Source organism: Buteo buteo, chromosome 29, assembly GCF_964188355.1.
Source record: "Buteo buteo chromosome 29, bButBut1.hap1.1, whole genome shotgun sequence".
In the NCBI taxonomy this organism is placed as follows: Eukaryota; Metazoa; Chordata; class Aves; order Accipitriformes; family Accipitridae; genus Buteo; species Buteo buteo.
The window spans coordinates 4,873,736-4,898,079 of record NC_134199.1 but is presented as its reverse complement, the minus strand read 5'-3'; the positions used below and the strand labels follow the sequence as shown (position 1 = coordinate 4,898,079).

General features: G+C 36.9%; 1 protein-coding gene across 1 annotated transcript in view; it reads right to left on the bottom strand.

Moving 5' to 3' along the window:
- The window catches only part of RBFOX1 (RNA binding fox-1 homolog 1), a 939,260-nt gene that overhangs the window by 762,229 nt on the left and 152,687 nt on the right, over positions 1–24,344 (bottom strand). Inside the window, exon 2 of the mRNA XM_075018323.1 lies at positions 23,354–23,416. Coding sequence (XP_074874424.1) covers positions 23,354–23,416 — 63 coding nt within the window. The remainder of the gene's footprint in view (positions 1–23,353; positions 23,417–24,344) is intronic.

Genomic DNA, 24,344 nt, shown 5'->3' with positions numbered 1-24,344 from the left:
AAAAAAAATAATGGAACAGTCTGCAAAAAAAAAAAAAAAAAAAAAATTACTGTCTCAAGTAATATTTCAGTTGTTACAAGCTTAGTTTACTGCCCTTGTAGATGAGTTTGCTGCAGGCTCCCTTTGCAGCCCCCCTGCACGAACAATCTCCTCGAAAGAACCAGACAAACCAGGACCATGTACAATCAAGAAAATTATGTCAAAGGAAGTAATGAAAAGCACAGGTAAAATTATTGGGTTTTGTGTCTGGATGAATGCTCTTTCTGCTTAAGAATGCCTCTCACTTAGTAATGGGAAACATGAGAGAATGTGAATTTAGAAAAGAAAAACAAAGAAAGTATAAATACTTTTCTTCTGAATAACTGGAGCTCACTCTTGAAGTCTGAATATGGATACAATCTTCTAGTAGTTGAGGAAGTTTTAACTGTTCTCTTCACGGCTGATAGGTGAGCTTCAGGTCTCCCCTCCCACTAACCCACACAAGCCAGCGGTCCTACTTGATGCTCTCTCTGATGCTGAGATTTTACTAGATCTGACGAAATTCAGCACTGTTCTTACTGGGAATCAAGAGGAACCAATTACTCAGCTTTCCTGGATTTCTTTAAAAATATAATCTTTAAAGCATTTTGTTTGGATTTCAGTCACTTTTAGAATGTGTTTCATGACATCCCATCCCCTGATCCAAGAGAAGTGGCCCGTGACTCCCAGAAGACCAAATCTTTATGCTGTAGATCTGCAGTAATAATCCCAGAATGCAGTATTTACTGAAGACTAACTGAAGTCTTGATATGGTGCCTATTTATGCCCTACCAGCTCCCATCCTTAGGACTACATTTTTTTTTTATTTTTTTTTTTTGTACTATAGGATAGGGGAATGACTTGAAAGGTGAAAATTGTTTTTCAAGGTTCATTGTGTATTTGGCATCACATGCACTGAAAATCTGTAGTAGTATTTTAGAGCACAGTTCTCAGACTCTTGATGTACCTTACCCTGGAGTACTTCTACAATTGGTTTGATATATTTGTTTATGCATTTTGTAAAAACTATTCGTTCAATAAATCCTGCATGATCAAATAGCATACTTCTGAAATATGCAAAATTTTATTATACGTATTGCAAATAAACTCTATGAAACATTAATTAGCTTCAAAAAGGTTTCATAAGAACTCTGTGCCATGTTTCCTCTTCAGTGTATTTTGAAAATTACGATTCTGTCGTATTTATGAGAATAGAGGTCAAACTTTTCCAGAAAAACTGCTTTGTGCAACTGGTATCAAGACACACGCAACTATATAAACCGAATCACTGTTTTATTTACCTTTTACACAAAAGCATAAGCAACATAAAAGCCATTAAAATGAGAAATTAAGTACAAATGACCACGTCTATCTCGGTATGTCTAACACTACAGAATTGTTAACCCTAGACTTGAGAAAGTTCTGGAATTATTAGCATTTTAATTCTTCACAGACATCCACTACAACAGAAACTCAGTTAATCTCTCCCGAGCCAGTGGTTCACTCCAGGCTTATGCAGAAAGCAATACAGAGAGGACAACGCTTGGTAAATGCTGCAGGGTGCTGAACCAGAAGCTGACTTATCAGAAATGATACAACTGCTGAAAAGATTTTATAGACTTTAAGGGAGAGCTTATTTGGGGCAATCAAGAAATTAAGACTACAAAGAAGAGGATCAAAATTGCCTGGACCTAAGGGTTTTTTAGTTTTGATGCAAGGAAAATGATAATGTCAGCACCAGAGCCACACATCGTCCCAAGGGAACTCTGGTTTGCAAACCACACATTTTTTTGAAGAGACTATTACTAAAGATCTGGAAATATGTTGACTTTTTTGTAGTTTCACTGCTTTTCCATCAGGTTAATACTGAGATAATTTATCAAATTACACAGCAGACTAATTGCACGTTAACCTGAACAAAAATTTGAAAAGAAAATGGATTCACAAACTTACCATATGGAACAGTTCAAATGACGAAGTCCTGAATGATTTTCTATTTACAGTATTTGTTTCAATCTGCTGTCTTTATCAGGAAGAATATATTAAAAAACAAACAAACAAAAAACACAAACGAATAATGTGGGGGTCAGATTTACCAGAGTATTCTTAAGTTTCTGTAAAAACTTTACAACTCTAAAAGAAAACCTTTCAGATAAAATACATTAAGATAATTATAAGGGATAAAGTACAAGAATGACTGAAAGAACTAGATAACCTAAATAAAAAAAGAAGGCAAATTATTCAAGTCTATAGAAATGGTAAATAAAATACACAGGAGCAGCACAATAAGGCCAATGCTGTTAACATGATGATTAATGAGCTCACTGATAGTACAGACAGAATAAGAATTTTGGTGTATGGCTTTTGATAATATTGCATGTATTAGAAGTGAAAGTACTGATGTAGCATTTTAACCTACTGAATTCATCAAATACAAAATATTAGAATCCTATTTGCATTATGAAAGCTTGAACTAATTTTACTAAGAGAATTTTACTATGAGAGGTATACAATATTATTTAAATTTCAATATTGAAAATAAAACCAGAAGTATCAGTTCAAACGTAGGACCATTACATAACATAGTTTTTATTAAAAAAAAGTAATTTCTTGTGTCTATAAATCAATGCACCTTACAAAAGGAAGCTAAGCATTAACTTAGCTTAACTATTACCTTAATTTTACTGATAGAAAACAAAAGCACAGAAAAAGCAAAGAAAAGCCCAAGGAAACAGACAGGCAGGAATAAAAGTAAAAAATACCGTCCACACTCCTTAACCCTCAGGTTAGTACCTACAGTTATAAAGTATAGTATATTTAAACAATAAATTGTAATATTAAAAAACCTATGTTTTTCATGCTTTTTGACTAATTTTTCATAAAACTCAAGAAAGTTTATAACATCTCATGCGTTTTTCTCAGAGATGTTTTTTGCAGCAGTGTCTTTGAGTTGCTGCAGCAAGGGCCCAATTTAGCAGCTGGATCAATATCAACTCCATAGACTCCGGTGTGAAGATTAACAGTCCACAGCCTCTTTGTCCAGAATGCAACTATGACCGAGTTAAGTGGAAGCCCATTTTTTATGGTACAGAGACAGGGACTCACTATCATTGTTGGTTGAAAAGCAACATATTTCTTGTGCAGAATTCATTTTAAAGTACCTTGTCTATTTGCAAAGAAGCACTGAAAAATTCTAATTAGACCTATTTGTTATGTATTTGTTTTCCTTAGTTAGCTAACTTTCCAGTTTACGATCTACATGCCACCACCACATCTGGTAACCCCAGCTTTTAATCTTCTCTACTCTAGTGCCCTCCTTAAGTTCAATACTAGTACCACATTCTTCTTTTTAGCACATCTAGACTTCTCTCCTGGCTCAGCAGCCGATAATTTTCTCTCATTAAAAACACACAAAAATTGTAAAATGATTAGCTGTTAGCAACTAAAGGTGGAGAGTATGTGCTTTCCTGCACGATACATATTTAGCACTTTTCATAGGACAATATCAAAGGGACTTTCTAAATTAACTTCACAAAGAGTAGAAAAATCAATTGAAAAACCCCAAGAGAATAACTTAACAAGAAGCATGGGAAAGTAAATGGACTCATACCACATAAGTCTTGTGCTCTAAATATAATAGATGATGAATTCTAATGGGCTATAAACACTCATAGGAGAGGATTTTGAACTGAGAATTAACTTAAGAGTTATGCCATTAAGAAGAAACCTTCAGTCAAACTCTAGGAAACTGCTTCATGGAGACGTTTACCGTAATGAATCAGTACCTTCATAGTTTGCTTCTGATTCAAGAATATACACATCAAAGCAACGTGTACACACGCTGGAAGAATCACAAAACGTAGGCACTTAACAATGAATAAGCATATATCCATACACGCTCTGAAATATTTCAGTCTACTGCAGAAGAGATTCTGCCTAAGGTAAACAATTTATCTTAACCCAAGTTTAAAAACATTTTTGGTTGCCAGGTTGCTCGGAGTGCCTGTTTAGATTCTTTCTTGTTTTACTTAAGCTTTTAACTTAGGAGGGCAAAACATGACAATGGTAGCAAGAAATGGTGGAAGCTTTATCTGGTTTTGTTTGAGTTTGGGGTGCGGTTTTAAACACTCAGTGCAAAGGACTCCTCCTTGCCTATTATTCAGAGGATCTTCCAGTTTGCAATTACTTAAAATAGAACTAGGATAAAATTACATAAAATCTAGCAGATATTGAAAGTCATATAGACCATAATAAAATGGAAAAGTGAATTCATTAATAAACTATGAAGTCACAGATATTAAAAGAAAATTTAAATCTAAAATTTTCTCTTCTGTGAAAAAATATCTGGTTTCCTGTTGCCAGAAAGAGCTCTTTTCAGTAGTTTTACATTGATACCATGAAAAAAAACCCAACCAACACACAAAACAACTGCATCTTCCTTATTTTTAGAGCTAATGGGGAAAAAAATGATGCATGAATATAGCTACCTGCATACAACTATGAAAGGATGCCTGTGGCCCTTATTCTCTCCTGACAAACACATTTAGTTACAAAAACATCTATCCCTAACTAGACTACCAGAAACAGGTTTTAAATATATCTTCTACGTTATTATATTTTTCTATATTTATGTAAGTATTCTGGTTATAAAAAGGAAATTATTTTAATCAAGGGGTTAATCAGATAACTTGACATCCAAAATAGCTGTTATTCAAGTACAGTTGACAAGTATCTTTCAGGAAGTTAATTTAGTTTCCTTCTTTTTTTTTTTTTTTTTTTTTTCCCCCCCCCTAATTCATAACAGAAACAGTTATTTTACCTTACAGGCACTTCTTTCTAGCCTCAGGTTGCTCCACTAAAAGACAGTACACCAGCCAAATTGCTGAGAGTTGGCTCCTGTTAACTCCAGCCAGCCCATCTGTAGATAATTTTAGAAGTCACAGATGCAGCAATAACCACTGGCAGACCTGATATATCAAAGGCTGCAATGAAGGCTCAGGGTTCACTTCAGACAGATGTTCTGGCAAAGCAGGATAGTTAAAAAAAAAAATTCAATAAACAATATCACCATTATCTACTCAGGGACCAGCAGTTTGCCCTCAAATGTACTTGTAACAATGAGAAATGGCAACTCATGTATTTTTCTTCAAATAAGTCTTTGCATTTCTTCAATTTTACTTCCCACTCCTTAAGTCACTTCCTTGCTATCCTACCTCACTTGTTTGCCGAGTCGCTTGCTAACTGCAGCTTATTTGCACTTAAAACAGTCATTATGTTTCATCATATCTAAATAATTAGGCTAATGACAGCATGTTTATTTCAGCTGATTCAATAACGCATCACAGATGCATTAGCAACATTGCAAAGTCTGCTTATTTAGGAATCATTAATAAGGCCTTTCACAAAGTCATAAAGTTGACAAATAAGCTGCATTCAAATATAATAATGATGATGTAGTTAGCTTTATTTTATTTGCTTTTCGCTCCTGAATTCTTATGGTGAATAGCTTTCTTCCTCCAGTTTTTCTCCATTATATAAACACCCCAAATTTACTTCAAAAATGAATGAAAAACAACTTTCTCATGCATTCACTTGAACTTAGGAATGCTGACGTTAAGAAAAAAAGCAGTAAACTAAATATTGTGTCATTTGCCGTATTATCATATTAATGATATTTATCATTAATCATATTATGATATTAATGATAGCCACCGAATAGCATCAGTCCTCTCCATCTCACAACATACTATGGGCAGTGTAAGAGAGAATGGGTTCATTTCAGGTGGAGATTAAAAAGATAATTCCATCCCCATGGAGATATTAAACTGATGCACTCCTTGATCTTTGGCTGAGCAAACACTTAAATAACAAGATCATTAAAAACACAGAATTGGAAGAGTTGTCTGACTGTAACAAGTCTGAATGGTTTTGCCAGTCTTGGACATATAATTGAAGTCATGAAACTATACTCAGGTTGTGGGAATGCAGAACCAGACCTACAAAACATACTAGGTTTGCTATTGGAGGCAAGTGAACTGCCAGCAACAACAACAACAAAATATTTGTTTTGAAAACATTACCTTTTATATCAGGACTACCTAGGAAAACAGCTGTCTTACAACATAATTAAGAGCTGTTTATTAAAAAATACATTTTCTAACATTAATCAAAAAAGGACTGGGTAGTTAAGTATCAAACCTGAAATTGCATCCCACACTATTGTACCCCAAGATTAGGTTTACCTTAAAACCAAGGCACTGATTTTCTGCCTAAACGCGTGCATATCTAATCGATTCTGATCAGAACTGGAACTATAACATCTGGGGAAAAAATCAAAACAAAAAACCCCAACAACCAAATCATTAGAAACCCAAGGACACACCTGAATTTAGATACACAGGGTATAGTCCTATCTCTCAGATAATACAGTACAGCCATTGCTAGTAACAGGCCACAGCCATTGCACTGAGTTTGCAAGGTCTCAGGACTGAGCCTTGGCAGGCTGGCTTGGTAGGAGCTTGCCTTCAAAGGATGGGAGCTTTGTTTTTACTTGGTTTAACAGCAACTGTAACGCTCTAATTGTTTTAATGGCCAGGTGGCTGGTTCCCAATTTGTTTCATGGCTGACTGTCTTTATATGTTATAAACATTTATATATATATACACACACACACATACATACACAGTAGCAACAAAGAGTTATTCTGTGCAGCCTGAGGTATTTCTGACTTAAGTAATGATGCAGTGTCAAAGAACATAGGCCTGGTATGATGGCAAAGGCCTTGCAAGTTGGCACACAAGACGCAGTGTAGAGGGGTTTGGGGCACAGGGTGAAAAGACATTGGGGCACTGGACAGTTGAAGGTTTTACATGGCTCATCTATGGTCTGTTAAAGAAATGAAGACATTAAGAAATGCTGGAAAGAAGCATGTTTAGGGATGAGAAAGAAAACAAAGAACAAGTACCTAACACATGGAGAAGGCACTGTGTTATAGAAAATTCAGACGTAATGTGGTATTGCAGATCAATGAAGAAAGAACAAGGAGTTGAAGCACATCAGAAAACATAAGAATAGCCCCAGGTGTATTAAAAGGAAAGGAGAGGAGAAAGAGGAAACACCTTCATGCTCTTTCCAGCAAGAATTTGGGACACTGATGACCTGCTGCAAACTATTCCCTTTTTCTTTGAGCAAGACTAGGACCTTTGACCTCAGGATCCAGAGGCAGGGTAGAAGAGTGAGCATAACACTGGAAAAGGGGGCAGATATAAGCAGTGCACAGATGACATTTTTAACTGTATAGTTACTGAGAGGTTTTCTGGAATAATTTTAATAATAATTGATGTCTTTTCCGTAATACTTTTTTCTGGGTTTTCCTTCTTTTTTTTCTGTAATAACTGACCTAATAATCATTTGATAATACTGTTAGGATTTCAACTATACTAAGAATAAATTCTTGGCTCTACAGAGAAGGTTTGTTTCCTTCCTGCCCATAAAAAGACTTTTGTACATAAGAAGGTTCTATTCCATTTGGCATGGTCCCAAGACCTCACTGAAACCCCAAGATGAGTGCAAGGGAAGTAGCATGACAGAAGGAACTTTAGTCCTGTGATTACACACAGTGCCTTGAGGCACAGTAAATGCACAAGAACTGAAGAATTTCTTCTACAGGAATCGAATGACTGGGAACACTCATCAGTCACTGCTGCTTAGTTGGAAGCTGGAAGCAAACAGCTGAGAAGCAACAACTGAATGACATCAGTGTATGCCCCTACTTTGTGGCTTCAGTGACTTACTGCTGGAAGAGACGAGGACCATCACCACATCAGGTAGCCAGAGTAAGCTGAAGCAAGTAAATAGCAGCTCACTAAACTGTCTGCCAGTTGGAACATGCTCTGTGAGGTTATCCAACCCCTTTTGGGAAAAATGGAAACATCAGCTTAAATGACTAGTAATAGCATTACGAAAGGAGTGGAAAGGAGCGGAAAGGAGTGGCAAGGAACGGAATATTCCAGTTGGAAGGGACCTACAATGATCATCAATCCAACTGCCTGACCAATTCAGGGCTGACCAAAAGTTAAAGCATGGTATTAAGGGCATTGTCCAAATGCCTCCTGAACACTGACAGGCTTGGGGCATTGACCACTGCTCTAGGAAGCCTGTTGCAGGAAGAGCAGGCTAAGTAAACACAGGTAGAAGATAGAGCTGCAATAACTACTTACCCTAGCTTACCTCTATAAATTCCCCCTACTGCAAACAAGCAGTGATTGACACAAACTAAAATGTCCAAAGGAAGACTACTCTCACAGTTTTGTACCAGATTCAGGTAAGGCAGTAGCCCACACCATGACTGCTTTAACGTACTGTTCTCCTTAACAATACAAAGCAGGTGTTGGAAATCACTGATAGAAACAAGATACAAGATGCTAACTTCTCTCCTATGGGGGGGGGGGAGCATTTAAAATGGCTAATTTTAGTCTAAAGAAAAGTTAATCCCACTTGGCTCTGTCTATAACCAACAGAAGTGGAGGGGTCCCTATAAAGGAAAAATTATATTCTTTCTCTGAACCACGACATAGAAGGCCCCCTATTTTGACTAAATGGAGAGTAAGACTAATCAAAATTTAACCTTTATTAATACTCCCTTAATCATGAAAAGCTCAGGTGTAAAGATACTTTGCTAAAATGGCATTTTGATTGTATCACTCTGCTAAATGAACTGTTGCAAGGACCGGAAAATGGCTTTTGAAATGTTTAGAATTCTTGGGAATTCATCTGCCTGAAAAAGGAACCTATACAAACTCATTCATACAGGTTACCCTTCTCTTTTTCTCATCTGCGCTGCTTTGTTCAAAACACAGAGCTGCAGTCCAGCAGCATTTTACATCTCTCAAGCTGAGTATGTGAAGTGCTTTCTGCACACAGACCTTACCCGCTGCACCTGTGCTAACAGAACACCCCTACGAGTGCCTCTTACACGACCGCCAGCAGCTCTGGATGTAAACAACTCCTCTGCTAGATACAGGCTCCAGTTCTACAAAAGAAACAGAAATTTTCTTGTAGCAGAAGTCCTTACGTCTTGTTCTTCCTCTCAAGAGGGACTCTGGGCCACCAGAGACAACAAATAATTCATTGTAGATATGCCAATCACACACTTGCACACTGAGGAAATGTCTAGAAAATTATATTCTCTCTTTTTGAGTTTTACTCTTATTTTTCTATCTGTGATACTACTAAAGCTGCTTTTAATGTTTTGGTCCCATCCCCCCGTGTCCGTCCCCCCCCCATTAGATCAAAAGCAGTATAGTGGACACATACTCACAGATGTTCCTACTAAATTTCATTTGGTTTCTTATCCCTTACAGATGCTCCTTTTGAATAAAACAAAATGATAGAGAACATCTTAGTGCTGAAGATATAGTATGAATAGTAACACATTATTCAAGGACATATTCAAATACCAGTTTAGTCCAGCAATTTGGTTTCCTGAATGTTTGCTGGAAAAGCAAACCAAATCAAACCTGGGCTAGCATTCTCAAATCCTTTGTGGCATGTATTTGGAAAACATATGTAGAACTGAGACACGTTTCCCAAATCAAGAGAAACTCAGAAGGATTTCTTGGGTTTTTTTAAGTGTTAATATCAGGCTTATTAAATGTTGAGCCACTGCAGTTCATTACAACAAATATTGAGAACAAAATTAAAAGTAAGTGAATTTTAAGCTTGCAGCAAAAACTGAAAAAAGAGAAAATATGAAAACACAAATTAGATGCTTTCAAAGATAGGTTTTATGAAAGGTTACTCAAATTTAAAGACTGTAGCACATGTGTTTTGAATTTAAAACACACCATATTTTTGCAAGGCACTCATATAACCTTAATAAAACACTCTGGAATCTAAAATAATGCGAACAGATTCAATTCAACAGAAAATGGCTTTCAATAAAAGCTACTGCTACTTTAAAAGAATTAAATAATTTTCTTTCATCATAATTCAACAAATACATTTTAAAAGCCAGTGAATATCATAAATGTTGATTCCTATCTTTAAATTTCCTATTACATATTTATAGATACACTACAATTTTTGTATACAAAACTAACATTAACAAAGAGCTACACACTAAATACATAACTGCATTTCTAATGCCATACATCAGAGGTCAGATGAAATACATCGCTCCCAAGACGTAGAGGACTATTTCATTACTATTTTGCATTTTAAGTTCTTTCTGAAATTGAAACCAATCTTCTTCCTAAATATGAAAATGTAGCTACTACCTAGTATTATGTACTTCAGAAATCTTACAAAAAGATGCCAGAATCACCTTTTTGTTTTCTATCACACAATTGCTAACAACACTGTAAGTTGTTTGTTTTTCCTAGATGGTTTGAATGCGTTTGCAAGTTTCAGAAACACACAATTTTCAGGCTGAGACTTCCCATGCTTAACTCATTGTAGGCAGGCAGCCTTGAAAGAGGATCCCAAATCTTTGAAAAGGGTACATATGTGAAAAATACTCTAAGCATCCATTAACACTATCAGAGAAAAAGTTTAGAATTTCTCAAGAGAAACAGTACAAACATCCTTGTGTAGCTTATCATACCTGTTTAAGGAGGATGAAAATAATTTAAAGAAAACACTTCCAGAGATGCACAGAGTAAGATTTTAATAAAACTTTGTCAAGCTACCGGTCCCCAGAGAACACCAAGCCTGTTAATGTGTGCATTCACGCATGGCTTTATTGATGTAACTAACCTCTGATTTCACCGAAATCATTCACGTGAGCGTACCATACACACAGACTGGAATTTATGAATAATTAAGACAAACTCCTCCCAACAATTCAGCAATATGAAGACAAAAAGAATTCATTCAAGAGATTTCTGAAACTTTATAAATCTGACCATACCTTCATTTTACAAACAGGGCAGGTCAGATCCTGAGCCAATGGGCATAATGAGACGAAAGCTGTTATTTTTAAAAGCTGTTTAGCTAAACAGAAGTGCAAAGTTCACACTTAATGTAAGAACTTTGAATATCATAACCTATGTTTTCAAATAAAATGGGGAAAATACATTGCATATTCATGTAAGACAGAAAAAGAAATCCACACGTTACACTACAGATTGAGGTACCTTTGCAGTGCTACAAGAAAGCTTCACAGCCTGCACTACAGTTTTATAAGTTTCTATCATTATTGATCTAAAATATCTAAGTAGTGAGCTAATGGTTTCCGATTCTGCTTGAATCAGCCTTCTAGACAACTGTCTTCTATCAAACAGTTGCTACACAGTTCTACAGAATGTATGTTAGAGAAATTCCAGCACAAACCCCAGGGCAGCCCAATGTTTCAGGACAATTTTAGGTGGAAGTCAGGACTAACAGACAAACAGTGTATTGAAAACAGTGAAAATTGCTGATGAAGAAATCTCCCTTTTCCAGATGTACTAGTAAATAATCATTAAGATTCACATCTAGTAAAATATCTATATGAACAGAAGAGCTGTTTTACTGGATTGCATCCTTTAAAGTAATATAGTCTGCCCAACAATGATCAGTATTAGATGTTTACGAAAGAATATAAGCATCAGTCTTTCCCACAGTAATCTGCAAAGAGGGACATCCTGCATTTTGTTGTGTAAGGAAATATTGCACATTAATTTACACAATTATGCTTAACATCCTTATATTTTTTGCATCTAAAATATCCAGTGGCAAAACTTTGTAGAATAGCATTATATAGCATGAAAAAACCATTCTTGTCATGAGTCATTGCTTGAACATTTTGAGACCATAATCCTTGCCTTATGAGTCATATCATTATAATATCAATATTCAAATCAATATCAATAATAATTTCAAGCTATCACTTTTCTCCCATTTCACTCACCTGTCAACTCTTTTCCGAGGTAAAGACCTCTAGCACGTATTTATTCCCTGTATAGAAACTATTTCATACCTCTGATCATTCCTTTCACCTTACCCTGGACTATACCTTTTTGAGACATAGGGTAACCAGAACTGCTTACAGTGACCACATGTAAGACTAATGCAAACTCCAGCAGAGACAGTCCTGTATTTTCCGTACTGAATGCCTTTCCTGAAAATTGCTAAATATTCAATTTGCCTTTTTTGACAGCCGTCAAGCATTGAACTAATGCTTCTGAAAACTCCATCTGACGTTTCCAAGAAAGGCTTCTCAGCAATAATAGTCATGCACTCCCTCCTCGAGAACATATTTCCATCTATTATAAAATTCTGAAAGCAAATTTTATTCTCACTTAATCCTTCAGCTTTCTGCACTTCCCTAGTCAGTCTTGGCTTTGTCCTGAATAATCCTGTCTCAACTGCAATTTATGTCCCTTTCACTTTTTATTTTGTCCTTTCTACACACTGAATAGTATAGATTCCCAGGGACTTATACCTACAAACCCCTTCACTGTAAAAATTCACCATTATTCATATCAGTGAAATGATAGTGGATATGCCTTCATTACACTTTAGCCTCCTGGTTCACTGGATGTGCACTTAAAATTTCTCCATCGCTTCTTGCTCACTGTGATGAGAGGAAGACCTTCATAATCTCTAGGGTCTGCTACCAAAGTGTCTATAAGGTTACTGCTCTCTTCTGGTTCTGGCTGCATTTTCCCACAGACCTCCCTATCTACAATGAACCCAACTCCTCTTTTCTCAGTATAACCTATATGTGCTATCTGCACTACGTGCCCTTTTATCAGCAGCTGTTTCATCTGCCACTAACCCAATACTGCGAAATCTTTCTGCAGTTCTATGTGATTTCTCTAGAGTAATTGTATCATCAGCAAATTTTTGTGTTCCAGTTCAATCTTTTTCCAGGTCTTCCCTAGACACTTCAGTTCAAGCAGTTTATCCCCCCCATAAAGAATGGATCTTTGTATGAGAACCTACCTGACTTTACTGCCGAGAACATTAGTCCACGGAATTAGGCTTATTTTCAGGTTAGAATATTTTCAGGTGGCATTTTCATTCTTTCCATCCTACACTATAAGCAATGGGAGGGTTATGCTATTTTTCTCCCCTCTCTTCCTTCAACATCAAGCCCAGAAAGTACATAAGGAATGGACGATATCTCCACCTGGAATGAAGCAGGAATCCATGTAGGACTTCATTCCCAGATCTGAGGGAAGCAGGAGAAACATCCCATGAGGAGAAGTGGGATGGAACAGAAAGAAGAGGGAGGGGAATGAACCTGGAGCAGACTGTTACTGAAATCGCCACACTGGGTGGAGACAAAACAGTACGTGTGATAATTTCCCCACTTCTTCAGACCACTTTGAACAATAATAAAGGTCTCCCAAGAAACTATGGAGGAGGCAGTCCTTGGATATCACAGAGGAGCATTAGTTAGGGGGCTGTTGACAAGGGCCTTCATTTGAGGCCAATGGTCCCTAGGAAATAATTTATTGGCATTGAGGGGACACATTGTGGGTACAAACAGCCAATTTAAATATGGGCCGGTTTTCTTTAAGAACCATGAAAGAGTTGTATCATATTACATTGAAGTGGCTTTTAGGGACAACCAGAACATGATACAAATATCTCTAAACCTACAAAGAATCATTCTATCTCATTTAACTGCACATCAGATGGTACAAAATATTTTTAGCATTTCAACAAGTGAACTTCAGAGCTGCTTTACAAATACTCTCTAAGAATTTTATTGCTCTCTGCCTTTGGTACACAATAAAGCACAACTAAAACCCTAGCTGTAATGATATTCATCAAGATACGCAAATGCACGTTTTCTATGGTAGTTAAAAACCAAGTATAAAAGAACAATTTTTTTCCCCGTAACCTATGAAATAAACATGGAGTATACGGTCTTAAGCACACCTGTAGTTTGTAAATCTATATCCTCCTAAGCACATTCCTTAAATTAACATTCCTGAGTCAGTAACAAGAAATTGTATTGATCTACCACAAAATTACTTGTGTAGTATCTGGTTTAGTTTTATTAGTGTGTTCATCAGTAGCCAAGAGCTAGAATAAAATATTTCCAGATTAATATTATTTGAAGCCCCAAAATTCATGTATTCAGAATTTCTGCCTTCAATGACAAAGCCACACCTATGAAGCTGATTCTGCCCTGATACATTTAGCTCCTATCGTCTGAATATTCCCACTGTTTTCGTAGTAAAATTGACCACCTCTGAAAGTGTGTATCAGCACACGTAGGAGAATATAGACAGCCACAAATAGATGGGAGCGTGATCACTTCATCATTGCCCTTGTACCTTCAGATTTAATCCTGTGTAGATGTTACTAGATGTTACTATTTGCAAGTGATTTTTGCATAATCATATTTCACATTTTTGCTGTTAGGAGTCATCTGTGATGATTCTGCCTCCTGTAGGCATGCTTTTCTTTATAGCTATCTGTTGTTGTACTACTGGTGACCAAGTTACAGAGAAGCTTGCCAGACAACACAAGCCCCATTGCCTGTAGAATAGGACTTAGAACCAGAAGATACAAACAATTGGAAACCATAAGCATGCTGAAACTTTCTTTTGGGTTTCAAGAAATCTGAGTGGCAAAGCAATTGATTTGTACTTCAACATCCTAATCTGGCTTATATAGAAGAGAGAAAACCACTTTAAATTATTTTGGCTCTGCAACTTTTATTACTTGTAGACTATGCAAATCTAAAAATAATAGCACACAACAACTTGGTCTTGATAAAAACATATTTGTGAAGGATTTCAGATCAATCTTTTCTCAGTGTAGACCCTACATATACTTATTTTATTTTTTTAACTGGGTCATTTAGCTGTGCAAAATATCACTCAAGAAAAAAAACAAACAACACAACCACCCCAAACCCTCAAACAAACAAACCCACCACCCTCCAGTGGTGGTGTACCACTTATTACACCACTTTCTCTTTTCCAGATTTGCTCATAAAACTTTGTTCCTCTGGGGTCCAGATGAAGGAAGCAGAAACTTCACAGTGAAGAAGAAAAGCAGCAGTTTTATAGTGTATTGGGTCTGGCTGGGATAGAGTTAATTTTCTTCACAGCATCACATATCGTGCTGTGTTTTGGATCTGTGACTAAAACAGTGTTCATAACACACCGGTGTTATTCCTACTGTCAGGCTATTGCTGAGCAGCATTTGCACAGCGTCAAGGTTTTCTCCCCCCCACCCTTTTTCCTCACTCTCCCTCCTCAACCAGTGGGCTGGGGGGCACAAGGAGTTGGGAGGGGACACAGCCAGGACAGCTGACCCCAACTGGCCAAAGGGATATTCCAGACCATATGATCTTCTCAGCAAGAAAAGCTCATGGAACGGAGCAGGGGGGAACGTTCATGGTTACGGCATTTGTCTTCCCAAGGTACGAGTGATGAAGCCGTGCCTTCATGGAAAGAGCAAAACACCTGCCTGTCAACGGGAAACAGTGAACGAATGCCTTATTTTGCTTTGCTTGTGCACACAGCTTTGCTTCACTTCAACTGTGTTATCTCAACCCGTAAGCATTTTCTCCTCACTTTGACCCTTTCGATTCTCTCCCCCATCACACTGGGGGCAGTGAGCAAGCTGGTGGGTGGGGGCTGACCTGCCAGCCAGGGTCAACTCACCACAGACAGGTAAACAGGTTTCTTGACTTTGCCAGTATAAAGAAGGTACATCCAAAACTGAAGTACAACACGTGGTAGTTGACCATATATGACTTGTGTGCTGGTCTCCAAGACCTGCCCCATCTAAAAAGCACTTTGCCAACTGCTTCTTTCGAGTGAAGTTAAAACACGTCAGCGTACTGTCTGTCACAGAGTGGGACAGGCAGGTTTTCTTCTTCTGCATACACAGGCAAGAACTCTGTTCTTTGATCAATCTGCCCAAATTTGCCCTGTATGATTAGTGTTCAATGATTTTGGTAGGTCACAGACAAATGTCTCTCAATGCATTAACAGATGTAAAAGTATTTCAACACTGTAAAAGATATAGGCTAAACTACTTGGTGAGAAATCCCAAATTGCTGAATACCAGAGATCAGTGCTAGAACACTCCCGTAGTTGATAGTGAGCTTCTAGAAAGGTCCACAGTCAGAAGCAGTTCTCCGAGGTACAGTTCAATTTCTGAAGGCAGTAAACAATCCTGAAGCAAGAGTAAATGTTGCCAAATACAAATGTATTCTGTCAAACTCACAAGCTGTTTCATCTTTCTAAATCTCTTAAAGTATGTAGACTAAGGATAAACATATCATTTTACACCAACAGATTTGTTCTTATCTCCCAGCACTCTCCTTCCTCACTGAAGATACACTTTCAAACTGCCATCCCATATTCAAAATTTTAAGAGCCATCAATTATATGATTTCTAACACACCTTGCACGATCAGTAAAAACTCTCACAGAGCATGTTGTTTATTGGTTGTGCACGAGCTACACAGGAGTAACAAGTTACAATACAGACTTGTCAGCTCAGTAACTAACCTCAAATGTAATAGAAAAAAAAGGAAATTAAATTTTCCCCACATCTAATCCAATTATTACAATCCAAAACTCCTGTTCATTTCCATGAACAGTAGCAGTAAAGATACTCCCCCCAGAAACAATAATACGCTATCACACCTGTGCTCAGTGCTGCGTCCAGACATAGCTCAGCAGGATCTCAGATCCAACACCCAACGCACAAAAACCAAAATATTGTGACATTAGGTCGACTATGAATGCATCATGGGCAGGGACAGAATGATTCTCCATTGAATATAGGCCTGACTTACCAAGCATTTATTGCAAAATTTCACATGCATGCACTGCTGCGGGCTCATGGCTTTGCCACTCCCTAAGACAGCCCTACCCAAACTAGCTATGCTTAGGCAGCAACTGCGCTGAAGATGTAGGAACACACTAACATACGAGAGCACTAACACAGCAACACAGAAATGAACCCTCCAGGAATCCTGGGCTGCTAACACACCCCAAAGCTCAGGACATCATTGCTACAGTTAACAACATTTGCTATACTGAACTACGCAAGTGCTTGCAACGACTGTACCTTCACTTTGCATAATTAGCATTATCAGAAGAAGGTACAGAGGTCTGTAAGCTCTTCAAAGAAAAAGAAAAAAGGATCAAGTGTATATCTTTATTAAAGAAAGCTAACACCATTGACATAACCCAGATCATCATGAGGACTGTTAAATTTCAATTAGCTTTGAGCTGTGCTGATAGGACTTTACTAATAATTGCATGATTTTCTTGAGAAAAATGTTCAATTCTTTATGAGACAGCAGAGAGCATGAAATTGTAAGTTCTTTTTCACTTGTTAAACATAAAAATCATTAACAATAAAAGGTATTGGATTAGAGGGAGAGCAGGAGGAAAGATGGCCCAGTAACAGAGGCAATGATTTGGGATTTGAGAAATACGAATTCAAATCCTAGCTCTGCTATACTCCTTCTCCTGGCACATCAGTGATGTTGTTCAATTTTCTGGCTTCTTCTGTAATAAAGAGATAATAACACGTACTAATCTCACAGGAATTCTGGGACTTGGTATCTCTTAAATGCCACAACGCTATGGAAATGAACTTGATCAAAAAAATCTTAATGCTGTAATCTGGAGAAAATTCAGAGTGCATACAATTGCCAATGGAGGTATTCTAAGCTAAGTGTTTACATGCATGTGAAAATTTTCATAATGACTGAATAAGAAAATGTCTGCAGTGTAATGTTTATGAAGGTAATATCTCCGTAGTGTCAGAAAACAGGCTGCTACATACAGTAAATTCAGATCCTAAGATTAATCTATATTCAACCCCTATAGCTTTTACTTGGTAGACTCAAAGCACCACTTACAAAGATGGAGGATTTAGAAAATTCACAGAGGAATCCATCAGAAAGAAATACTGACTGCATTGTTAAAAGAGAGGAAGGAGAAAAGAAGAAATTGTTAGAAATTTCTTTACATGTACATTTGTATATAACGAAGAGAGAATTACAAACCTAACTTTACTTACTGAGTTATAGTTCAAAATAATCTAGGGTAGTATTTCCAAAAAAACCACTTGCGTTGGGACTCTGTCTCTTGTTTTCAAAATGTCCATTTCAATTTCAGTAAGCCTTATGCTCTTGAATCTGCTTTGAAAGAGTAACTTCTAAATTCTTTAGATGCTCAAATAAATATATATATAATTACCTGCAGCAGTGATTAAGCACAATCTAACCAAGGACAGTGTCTTCCTTTATTTATGTAGGAAGATCATTTAAGTGAAATGAGCAGCATAACCACCTGTAAAATCAAAAGTAGACCACTGATATTCTGGTTTGTTGCTTGCACAAACATAAATCCATGCCCTTTTACAATTTAGGTAATCATGAATTATAGCAGTGGTTTAACAATGATTCATGTGAACCTGCTACCACATAACTGCTCTTTTTGTCTAAGACCATTAGAGATCATACCGACATAAACTTCAAATTAATGACATCCAATAAAAGAAAACAACATTCTCTTCCCCTATAGGTAACGAAATAAAGTAAACCTTGGAACATGCAGACTTAAAAAAACCCAAGCCCACAAAACTAAATAAAGGTAGTATATTTAGTTCCCTATGCAGGAAAGAGTTAAAGATCATACCTAACTAAACATGTGTCTAACAGAAAAGTAGTATTTCAAATCAACCACCTAAAACTGAATTACCTTGTATTAGAACTAGTGTACTAGCACTAGAAAAATTCAAACACAGGTCAGGCTTAGCTACTTCAGTTAAGCTTTTCTGAAGAAAAAACATCCATGAGAATATTCTCCTGCTTATCATTAGGAGCATGTAAATGCCTCGCTGCTTCTGGTCCTTAATGAATTCCTACAACAACTGTTAAAGATATTTGAAGATATCACAGAACAACAATGAATAATATAACAGTGGAACAAATACTAACAACTAAACAGTTCCCCATCTTAGCTCAGATGAAGTAATGGAGCAGAACTTACTGCTTCATTTATGTTATCTACCTACCATTCTTCAACTCTTTTTTATTGTAATTCACAGATATCGGTAATTCAAAGTGCTGCATTTTTTAAAATATTCAGCTCTCTAGACTAATACTATCATTCAGACTACATTAGAATACAGAGAGATGAATAAATAAGAATACAATCATTCAAATCATTTTTCCTTATACATTTATTAGAAAAAGGTTATAATACTGGTTTATTTCTAAGAGAATTATGGTATTTTATAATAGCTCTCTTTCACAATTATTTTGTTCATGCCTCTCAGGTAGAAATCCTTAGATCATACTAAACTCCTGAGATTCCCTTGTGGCATGCTATGTTGTTTCGGAAAACAGATTTATTGTATTAACAATTTTAAAAGATGTGTTTAATGAAGGGGAAAAAAGGACCCATAATGCCCAATAATATTTTCAATGCAGTAATAGCTATTTTTCTGTTACTTATTTCAACATGTTTACAATTCAAAGGAAAACACTGCTCTAAAATTAGAGAAAAGGGTTTTGAATGTCTTTCTTTCAATGGCTTTATAGGCCTTTACAGCATGGCAACTAGTTTTGTGCCACTGACAGACTGCAGAAGTGAAGATAAGACTTTTGAGACCAACAGCATACTTGCATACATGCATTTACCATGCATTTACATCCACCGGGGTTTAAAATGTGGATAATCATGGGAGATCTTCCAAAGGATGCAACCATCAAGTCAACATGGAACAGCACCCCTGTCTCATCCCTTCCCAATTACCTTAAAAATTTCTAGCCAAGGAAATGTGTTAGTAATAAAACAACAAGATCACTTAACTACAGTATGTTTATCAAGCTATGTAACAACAATATACAACCTGAAGAGTAAGAAAAAACAATAGAATGAGCAAGTATACAGAACTTTTCTCTTGAAATGCAATTGCATAAACTTCCTGCAAAACATGGAAAAGACAACAGTTTTCTTCTATTTTTTTTCTGAACTGTTTTCAGAGAACTTGGGTGGAACACCAAAGAGATGGCTTCTTTGCCAAAGAATTATAGCTTTAGGCAAGGGAGTTGTGTAGGGGAGGACTACACACAATAATTCATCTTTCCAAATAAGCTAGACACGGAGAAATGCAACATAACTACTGCTAACTGTCCAGCCTTCTGAACTGGGAACCAGTCAATGATCTTCCATTTTACTTGTGCAGATCATTGTCATTACATACAAGATCAATCCCATTTCTTATCTTTCAATTTTAACCGACATATGACATCCAGAGCATGGAGATCGTGGCATGTGCTATTGCCCAACACTGCACTCTGCAGTATTCCCACCTTAATGAACTCCAGTTCGTGACAACAGAACAGGAAAAACGCTCCAGTTAAGGGAACGAGAGAGGACTCCGCTGATCTAGTTTTACATCCATTTCTGCTACACACTTCTTGTCAGTCACTCTTTGTGCTTGATTTTCCATTATATATTTGGAACAATTCTATCTCCTTTGCCTGTCATGTTTATTTTTAGTTGTTGTTTTCTGGAACTGTCTTTTATTGCTTTGTTTACTGGTTTGCTTAATGCACTCCTGCTTTGGTTGAGTACTGTAGACGTTATTGCACAATTAATAGAAGGTCAAATGCCAAATAAATCCATAGGCTACAAAATTGAATTTTAAAATCCAGGATTTCTCAGTAATTGAGCCATTAAAACTATACTTACCTCAACATATTTAGCTATCAAAATGAAACAGAAAAATACTGTAAAGCAACCATAGCTAGAAATTATACTTAAATTCAACTGAAGCATACTGAACACAAAATCTATTGTGATTATTACATGAGGTTTTTGAGACTTGTGACAGCTACTTGTCTCATTACATACAATTCCATAATCTTAACACATCCCTGTTGGATCGGTACTGCTATTTTTAAATGCTGCTTCTAAATAAGGGAATGGGACAAACCACTTTATAATCAGTAATGTACTACATGTGTACACCATGTCACGGGTGAATAGGGCATAACGCCCAGCCATATGGTGTACTTAAAGAGCCAACTCATCTACATAGTCTGTTACCAGGCAACATGCTGGACTTCAGTCTGAGCTTGGTAAAAAAATGACCTCTTAGCCCTAGAAGTTGATTGATATTCATTGTGCTGGTTAGGTTATGATCACAAGGGAAAATAATAAAACCAATTATGCACATTGAGATTTGGCAGCATTAAACCTTCCCCAAATTCCAAATGTGCATTTTCTTCTTCTTTCTTGTCGTACATCTCAAATCTCTCCTTTTGCTTGTTGAAGGAGGATGAATATCTTTTCCTTCAACTACATTTATAGATTCTGAAGCACTATATTCAGAGTCAAATTAATGTTAGCTTCCTAAAAACATGACAGTAATTATTTCAGGGACCACTGTCTCCCATGGGTTAAAAACACCAACCTCATTCTTGCAATTTTTACCAGAATTTTTCTAACACTGCCAATTGCATCAAATTCTGCCAAGAGCTCTAATGTTATTCTGTGATGGAAAATACTGTTTGTGACTGTACTGGGTGTGACTGGCATAGTGTTAATCTTCTTCATAGTAGCTAGTATGGGGCTATGTTTAGGATTCGTGCTGAAAATAGCGTTGATAACACAGGGATATTGTCATTATTGCTGAGCAGGGCTCACACAGAGTTGAGGCCTTTTCTGCTTCTCCCCCCACCCCACCAGCGAGGAGGCTGGGGGGGCACAAGGAGTTGGGAGGGGACACAGCCGGGACAGCTGACCCCAACTGACCCAAGAGATATTCCAGACCATAGGATGTCATGCTCAGTACATAAAGCTGGGGGAAAAAGGAGGAAGGGGGGATGTTCAGAGAGATGGCGTTTGTCTTCCCAAGGCCCCATTACATGTGATGGAGCCCGGCTTTCCTGGAGATGACTGAACACCTGCCTGCCCATGGGAAGTGGGAATGAATTCCTTGTTCTGCTTTGCTTGCGTGTGTGGCTTTTGCTTTACCTATTAAACTGTCTTTATCTCAACCCAGGAGTTTTCCCACTTTTACCCTTCCGATTCTCTCCCCCATCCCATGGGGGGACAGTGAGCGAGCGGCTGTGCAGGGCTGAGTTGCCGGCTGGGGTTAAACCACAACAGTGACAGAAGAAAAGCTAAAAGCAACAAGCATTCTGAGCACTACGGAATTGATTTAAATCTCTCCTCAAAATGAACAGGCTTTTATTTTTCTTTATGTTTTTTTTTAGTCTTGTAAGTTAGGCAGTCTTTTTGAAATAATGAAATCTTTTTTCAAAGACATTAAGAGGAAGATTGTGTTCAGTGTAGGAGAATAAATGTAAAACTCTTCTTATATCTAACAAGGCCTGTATGTCTAATTTTTTCAATGCCACCAAACTTCATGTGTTGGGGCACAACTCAACTACTAATAGGAATACATTTGAACAAAAAACTGAATTTAGTCTATTATCTTGTCAATATACATGTGTGACTTTTTATTTTCTACACATAGAACAAAGAAAAGTATAATTATAAATGTATATAAAACACAAATCTATTCATTCAGCCCAATACAGAACAAGCCATGCTTATTACCCAATATGAAATGATAGAGCATTACAGTTTAATTTAAGCCGAGGATTATTAAAAATTGTTTGAGAAGTACCAAATACACATCTACCGCAAATCATACACTTGTAATAATATATACAGAAGTATCAGAAAAAAATAAGTATAGAAAGTTATATTCTGATTAAAAAGTGCTTACTATTGGTTCTATGTATGTGTTAAAAATAAAAGAAAAATAAATTCCAAGTACGAAAGAGCAACAAATAGTTTGGAAGTGAAAGTCTCTTCTCAGGAAGGTAAAAAACAAAAAATGAATCAGCACAAATACTTTTTCACATGTCCTATAAATTCTGGAGCTTAATTCATGATCTTCCCTATTCTGACATTATGGATGTATTTAAAAAGGAAAGCATGATGAATTATCCATAGCTGTTCTAAGAGAAAAAAGTGTTTGTGACTAAGCTATATACAAAGTAATTTCTTTCTGACTGAATCAGCCAAAGGTAAAATAAATACAATAGTGACATAACTTTAACATGTAAATGGGAAATGCAAGAGAAGAGCACTTTAACCTATGGCCAGAAACAGGGAAGACTATTTTCTAAGCTTGTCACTAGCAAGTTGTTGTTCACTGAAGACTAAGAGGCAACAGATCTTGTACTTATGGTCTATTAGTCTTGTGATCCAGCATCAGCATGGCAAGTTGTTAAGTCCAAAGTACTTCTTTATTCATTATGACAGCACAACAGAGATTTCAAATTCCAAGGAAAGTAAAATAAACAAACAACAAAAATCAGTGCACTTACTGAAAGAAGGCTCCGATCATGAAAACAATAGGCACCACTTGCATGGGACTTCTGTGTAGTTTCCTATGAAAAGAAAAATACATTCTTACTGTAAATGGGAGATTCAAAGATCACATTTGTGCCCTGCACCCATGGAAGGCTGAAGGTAGCTGCCCTACATGCGACACAAGCCAGTTAAGGAAAGCTCCTTGTGCAGGGCACCTGGAGGCTCTTGCAAACCCCACAGACAACGATGAAGGTCCACCACCTATTACACAGTACGTGACCGTATTTCCAGGTCTCGTGCAGACCGCTTTGCAGAAACCGCACGTTACGAAGTATACTTTATTTGTTATCTAGCTACTCAGGCAATATCTAAAATCCAAGCAAGATTTTTCAGTTGTATTCATGTGATAACATGAAGCAATTTTCAGTAGAAGGAAATACAGCTGAAAAACGCTAACAATTTTGTGGAAAAAACCCCCCTACGTTCCGACAAAATCCTATTTACAAGCCTCAAGATAACCTAGTCAACTATGATGGACTTTGACATTATACCTTATTATTCTTTGTACTGACATGAAATGTCATCAAGACTGTCCACACAACTAAAAGCAGCCTTCAAGAAAAACATAAGATATGCGTTTTTAATGCTAAATTTTCTTTTCCACAACTGTCATATATCTTAGCAAAACATGAAGTAGGCTCTTGTTCTGCGCTCCAATCACACAGAAATAAATATACAATTAGCAACGTTTTGCTTGCATCTGGTATTACAACGTTTGTATGTGACAGGCATATACAAGAACAGCAACAGCCTTCTTCAGATCAGCAGCAGAGTTACCATTCTGCAGCGCTCCGGTCTTTCTTTTCTGAGAAAAGGAAAACGTGAGAGTGAACTGGAAGACTTCTACTAAGCATGTATGTAAAAGTCTGGCAAAGAAGATGATGTTTTTAAGATTCACTTAAAAATGGAAAAGTTGTTTTTTCAGGTGAAAATTTCAGGTGCGTA